This window comes from Pteropus alecto, unplaced genomic scaffold (genome assembly GCF_000325575.1).
Source record: "Pteropus alecto unplaced genomic scaffold, ASM32557v1 scaffold98, whole genome shotgun sequence".
Lineage (NCBI taxonomy): Eukaryota > Metazoa > Chordata > Mammalia > Chiroptera > Pteropodidae > Pteropus > Pteropus alecto.
Genome location: NW_006443570.1, coordinates 11,383,056 through 11,389,794, shown reverse-complemented (window position 1 = coordinate 11,389,794; position 6,739 = coordinate 11,383,056). Strand labels below are relative to the sequence as shown.

The 6,739-nt window shown below is 46.7% G+C and overlaps 1 protein-coding gene across 1 annotated transcript; it reads left to right on the top strand.

Annotated features, from left to right (window-relative positions):
* The first annotated feature begins 1,558 nt into the window (after window positions 1-1,558).
* On the top strand, window positions 1,559-3,982 carry CUNH17orf47 (chromosome unknown C17orf47 homolog). Its single transcript, XM_006925144.1, has 2 exons — window positions 1,559-3,185; window positions 3,846-3,982. The coding sequence occupies exons 1-2, from the start codon at window positions 1,559-1,561 to the stop codon at window positions 3,980-3,982; spliced, it is 1,764 nt and encodes a 587-aa protein (XP_006925206.1).
* The last annotated feature ends 2,757 nt before the right edge of the window (window positions 3,983-6,739 follow it).

The window sequence follows — 6,739 nt, the reverse complement described above, 5'->3', positions numbered from 1 at the left end:
AATCATTAGTTTTACTTGTATTGAAATTGAACACTGAAAGGAAAATATATATATTCCCCAACATTAAGAAAATATAAACAGTTATTCAAGCAACTGCGCTGATTTTAGTAAGATCAGAAAAGTGATAGCAAACTTAATGTTACATGCTGATGGAGAAATTCAAACTCAATAAAATTACAAAGAAAAATGTAATCTTCCTAGACAAATAAGTATTTTAGTCTCACGGTTAAAGGTTATATATCAATGAACTATCATATTTAAAGTAGGATCTCATAGGAAAGCTTTGTTTAAGTCAGCCTCAATTTTTGATGACAGGGTATCAAATAACTATAAATCAATAAGAGCCATTTCACTTCAAACTGCCTTACTCTTAGTGTCTTCAAGATATCTGACTTGTAAATGTTTTCCCACTTTTATCATTTCTATAAAACAAGATATAATGGCTAGCTGAGTGTTTTACATCCTAAAGATTTGTGTCAGTAGCTCAAAATTTCTCTTTCTATTGAGATCCTTGTTACCTAAAAATGTGTGGGTTTGAGTTTCAACTTTATGTCTCTAATTAAGGCTGAATTTACAGATCCAGAAACAACGACTCTGACCATGCTGTAACTGTGATGAATGTTGGATATGGCAGGGTATGAAAGAGAGAGACAGAGAAACAGAGAGAGACACACATGAAAGGGAGGAAAAGATGACAGTGTCTCTTATCCAAAATGGTCATCTAAGTTGGAAAGTGCTCTTTAAATCAACAAAGAACCAAATTCTAGCTGATTAGGACAGCTGAGAGGAAAGGATCATGAAAAAAGGACACCAGCATTTATTGTGTGACAGTGATTTCCAGATGAGTAAACCAAGGCTCAGGCAAATCAAGTAATTTGGCCAAGGTGCATAACTAGTCATTTATAATTGAAACCAATAACTAATTCCCAATTCCTTCTATAATCCTACACTCATTTCTAGGCCAAGAATATGAGAATTTATGATTTCAGCAACCCAGATTTTTACCCCAGGATCAACTAGACCATCTGTGAAACCTGGAAAAGGCTGGAACTCTCTTTCTTGACTCGTATTCAGTGCTGTTCCCAACCAAATTGGGACAGATTTATGCCTTGCACCCTATAAAGATGGGCAAACACAGCATAATTGATTTGACTAGCCTTTCCTTAGGACATTTAGGCTGGTGCCTTCTCTGGATGAGTCTCTGAGAATCCCTAAAATCTGGGGAGAGTAAGGAAGGATCTGGAGGCTTCCCTGTATAGCAGGAAATCCTGGTTCTGCTAAGAACTTGGCCAAAGCCTGGGTGGTGTCAACTCCAAAGACAAATCCACAGTTTCCTTGCAGTTACTGCTTGAGATTCTCTGAAGAATTATGTCTCTATGGCAGGATGTTTAATAGGAAGCTCCTTCCTTTATGACATCACCAGGCAGGTAGCTAAGGGAACTATTTGAGATACTCAGAACAACAGCCACTTTGTGGGAGTGCAAGAACAGCAGCTTTTAAAACTGAGGGTAAATATTCAGGCTTCATTAGGACCTTGCATACAAGAAAGCTGGTGAAAATGGGATCTACCCAGAGGGGCAGCATCTATCAAACAGTCAAGATGAATAAAACTGGGTCCAAGGTAGCGGCTTCAGGACTGAAAGGGGCTGAGACTACTAACACATCCCCTCAGCGGGGACACGGGTACAATCCTGCCTCAATCCAGCGAAGTGTTGCAGTCTCTAAAAGCCCTTCTGTGCATCAAAGACCAGAAGCTGGGAATCCCACCATTCCCTCTTCATCATCATACTATTCTCAATCTCTCACCCTCCAGTTAGCACCTGGCTTCTCTGGAGGACCGATCCCTCGAACTGAGCAGTCAAAATCAGAAGCATACCGCCATTCTTCTCTTCAGCGAAAGATCCAGCAAAGTCAGACATCAGCTTCCAACGTTGTCCAGATGCAGCGGAATGTTAGTCCTTCCAGAGAGGAATCACCACGAAGGGGGCGTGAGAGCAAGTCAGGGCGTGACATCAGTAATCGTTACTCGTTAACTCCAGATACCAAATCCTCTCGCCGATTGAGTTTTGTAGACCAGAAGAATAACATACAAATCTTACAAGAAGAAGACCCACCCTCCAAGGTCCAGTACCCACAAGGAGTCAGAGTTCCCCGTAAGACTATGGTTTGCCCAAAGGATGAAGCAGTCCAAACTGAGCCCATTCGCAAGTATGTGACTTCTGCTGAGATCAGATCTTCAAGGAGACCCTCTAGCCCAGAACACGGCAGTAGCCGCATCTGTGCAGACTCTCGGACAGCCCAGAGAAAGATCCCTGGCCAAGAGTCTGAAATGAGTCGTCGCAGCTCAATTTATGCAGAACCCAAGGCGTTGCATAGGAATGTAAACGTGGAATCATCCCCCAGACCCCCTGTGCTTAAAGATTTGGATGGTGGACACCGAGTTCCCATGCGCTCAGACCCTGAGTCTATCCTCAAGTATTCTGCCTACACTGAAATCAAGCCCTCCCCAAAAGTCTTACCAGAAGCGGAGTCCAATGTGAAGTCCTCAATGCGTAGAGACAGCGAGGTTGGCCGCAGGGTCACCATCTCCCCAGGGGTACATCCAGTACAGTCACCTCATCGCATGACATCTCGAGCGGCGTATGAGAGCCGCCGCAAACTTTCCATGTCTGCCACACCAGAACCCATCTATAAGCAGCACACCCCAAGGCCCTTAGAAAGTGTCTACATGTCCCCAGGACCTATACACAGGTATCCAGAACCCTCCCGAAAGCCCTCCATCCGTGAAAAACTGGAACTGACCCCTCGGCCCTTACCCCCTCGGTCCTTACCTAGGTACGGGCCTGAGTCCTCATGGTGGGCCTTACTCAATCCTGAAATTGAAATGCCCCAAAGCCGGCCGACAACACCTGATTTCGAATCTAAGTCCCCTCCTCCCCTAGACCCTTCATTGTCCTGTTTTGAAATGGACTCAAGCCTTTTCTATGAGGATGTGATGTTCCAGAGAGAGAAGGCAAGTCCATCACCACCAGCAGCACCATCACCATCACCACCAACAGCACCATCACCATCACCACCACCATCACTAAAAGAGCCTCCGAGCCAGGCACCATTGAGGAAAGTGCCACAAGCCCCCAAATACACCTCCAAACAACCCATTCAAAGGTTTAGTGCTTTCTTCTTGGGTATGTGAAGAAGCAGACTGCCCAGGTGCTGCCCCGGTTTAGTAAGGTGGGATGTTGGGGTGAGCAGGAAAGGCCTTTTCTTCATTCTGGGCCTCAGAGCTGCCCTCCTGCCAGTGCTAAAGCTAGACCCATCTTTGAGCCCATTGCTCCATTCCTTCCCCGCCAGCTTCTCTGAGCTCCAAGTTAATGACATCGATGATGATGCTTGGGTCGGCGTCAGGCATTGACTCTTCCAGGCAACGCTGCTTAACCTTTCAATGGAAGGTAGTAGAGAGTGGTTTGCAGGGTGGGGAAGCTGCATCCCGAGAGTGGACGTGAAAAACTGAGCTGAGATGAGGGCTAGTAAGGGCTAGTAAAGAGATAAAGGTCTTCAGGTAAATATTCCAGCAACAAAGTGGAGGAGGTGGGGTACATAAGAGCTGGGACTTAAGATTTCCAAGAGGGAAAAGCATTAACTGGCACAGAAAGAGGGTGGAAGAAGAGGAGGAGAGTGGAAATGTGGCATTTAGTCCTAGGCTGGAGGAGCTTCTTGGAGAGGATCAAGGGCTGAGAGTACTTTCGAGTGTGGAGATGAGAGCTAGAAAGGGAGATGTTAAGTAGTGGTGGGAAGGAGGTATGCATCCCACAGAGAGAAAAAAAGCAACCATCTCTTATTTTCAGATGTCTCTGAGGAAATGTACAATCGTGTCATCTGGTGGCTAAAAGGTCTGTGCTTTTCCCTTTTGTGTGTCCATTGTGGGGGGATGGGAGGCAGGAGGACAGTTGGGAGGGTGGCCTCAATGTATCTACCGAACTAGGTCTATTAGGACATGGTACATGCTGGGGTTTTGACTTGAAGGGGCAGAGGAAGGGACTCGGAACCTTTTTCATTTTCTAGAGTCTCCTTTTAATGAGAATTAGTTATTTCTGGAATGGAGAATAATTTAAGCCTGTGGCCTTTCAGCTTAGCTGGTCTTACCTATTATGTGATAAAACAAACAAACAAACAAACCCCACCAAAACAAATTACCTGCTTCATAGTCTTACTCAGAGTTGACTCCACACTAATTTAGGCTGGGGGGTCTCACGTGTCTCTCTGGTTCCTCAGACCCTTCTCACACCCTCATTCCAGGACCTGGAAGGTATTTGTTGGCTGCTGCCCAGCAAAATCCCAAGGATGTCTGGGCCTCTGCCTCGAGGCCGTCAGTGAGACCTGCAGCCAACTCTAGAATCTTTAAGAGAGGTGTTCTCAGGCCCTGGTGACCCCTTGACTCCCTTTGTACTCTTGGCCTCGGTGATGGGAGGGGAGGTGAGGATTAGCCCTTACACAGTGAATTATAGTGGCAAGGAGTTCCTGCTTCAAGAGTTGTGGCCCAAAATATGCTCCAGCCCTGTGAGCATGAGGGAGGCCAGGGCTCTGGATGAGGAAGTTGCTAGGGAAGAGAAAGCCCTGGGAATGCAATCAAGTCCCAACAAGCATGAGCCCTTTGATAGCAAAACAGCAGAAAAGGGCAGCTGTGCCCTTCAGAAAGAGCAAAGCTTTATAAGATAGAGGTTTAGCAGAATGTTGACTCTGGAGTCATGTTATTGGGTTTGAGCCCTGTGTCCACTATATCTAACTGTGACCTTGGGTAAATATTTACCTCTCTAATCATTAGTTTATCTGTTAATGAGAACAATGGCTTCCTTTTAGGGTTCTTGTGAGGACTGCCCAGGCTATTACATGTAAAGCACTTAGCATGGTGCCTGACAACAGCGAGCACTCAGTAAATGCTAGCTGTTATTATTTGGGCCACTTCTCTAGGAAGGGTTTTGGGCCAGGTTATGACCAAGTCTACTGGACAGCTTTAATAAAATTCTCTTTTTCCCCTCCTGTTGGCACTGTCCGAAATCCATTTGCTACCTACTGGGAATGCCCGGCTTTTGCTTCTGCATTATGACAGATGAGGAGGTAAGAATGCCCCTGGGAAGTTACTTCCAGTCTTCCTGTGCTCCCCCTTATCCCAGTCCCTGTCTTACCCTCTGATGAAAGCCAGTGTGGTGGGAGACAGAGCTTCTCCCTCTCCTTGGGCAGGGTGTTCACTGCACAAAGGCACCTGGCAGGGCAAGTGCTGGCTGAAATCTAGCCTGTGTTCCATTTGCTAAGCTTTGCACTTATGGGACTGCATCTCTCTGAAGGGGGCAAGTGATGAATCTGGCCAAGTGCTATGTGGGAAGGCTGCCTGGGAAGCCATAGGTTGGATTGGTCCCCCCTTGGCTCTCTCCTTTCCAGCCTAGGGCACTCCAGAAAGGGGACGCTTTTCTGGGTTACACTATTTGAGTCCTCACCTTGGAAAGCCACAAGGCGAACTCTGCTTGCAGCAGCCCTCTGTCCTGAATTTGGCAGTGTCCTGATTTCACAGTGCGTTGTTTCCATAGCACTTTAGTTCTTCTTGGCTCATGTTTGATAAGGTAGTCCAGGCTCTTCTTGCCTCCATTCTGTCTCTTGCCATATCTCTTTCTTGCCCCAAGCCCAGCATGACCTCTAATGAGTCCCATCTATGGGCTAGCCTAGGATGGACAGTTGACTATAGATGGAAAACAAATTGGGGAGTTGGCAGGACAGCCTCAGCTCAGATAATGGAACAGCTGCAGGGGAGGTGCCAGAAATGTGGCTACCACCCTCTCTGCTATGGCTTATCCAGCCCCGTGCCTGGAGCTCAGCTGTGGGTGGGAACAACTACTTTTAAAGATTATCTCCATGCAAGACAGTAAATCCTTCTCTCCCTCCTCCTCTGCTCTCCCTTCCTTCCTTCCTCCTCCCCCTTCCATAAATAATTTTTGTTCAGATGCCTAGCACTCTGCTAGGCACATTGGAGAAAGCATTGAAGCCTCACAGCACAAACATTATTTGGCCTTTAGAAATTTACCATCTGGATGGGGAGATAAGACACAGACAGGAAACATTTAAATAACAATATGAAATAGTCTGTGCACAAAAGTCCAAATAAATGCAACAGACTGAATGAGTACTCTTGGAGGGTCTTAGGAAAGAGGGAGTCAACAAGGGATTTGGTGAGATCAGGTTACTCCCTTCCCAAAGCCAGGGGAGTATCTTAACAGCTAGCCTCTTGCTCACCCCTTGATGCAAATCTCTACCTTTGGGAAGGGGTTAGTATTTCCCCTATCTCAGGATATGATGTTTTTGACTGAGCAAGTTCCTCCCTATTCTTCCCCATCCTCACTCCTTTGTGCATCTTGTTTTAGTTTAGGAAGTCAAACGCCTTGGCAGCAGGACAGCTCCTTCCCAAAATAGCTCTTATCCTGTCTCGATAATTGCAGCTCTCCAGCCCTGTTCAGTAGCAGAGCTGCTCCCCAGAAGCTGGGAAGACAAGACTTGCCTGCAGCTGGGCCCGCCGGTCTTTCTTGGCTCTCTGGAAGTGGTGTAGCATGGAGGTGGGCTAGGTACTGTCCTCACAGAGTAAGAGAGCTAGGCTTTCCCTAGGCTGCAGGGCCCACAGGCAGTCCCAGATAGAGACCATGGTGCCGGTGTTCAAGGCTTCTGGTTCCTCTAATCTGAGAATGGTTGACTGTAG

Coding starts and splice junctions, on each gene's coding strand:
- CUNH17orf47 (XM_006925144.1), top strand. CDS start 1,559: ATGGGATCTACCCAGAGGGGCAGCATCTATCAAACAGTCAAGATGAAT. Junction 3,186..3,845: donor GTTTAGTGCTTTCTTCTTGG/GTATGTGAAGAA, acceptor TCTTATTTTCAG/ATGTCTCTGAGGAAATGTAC.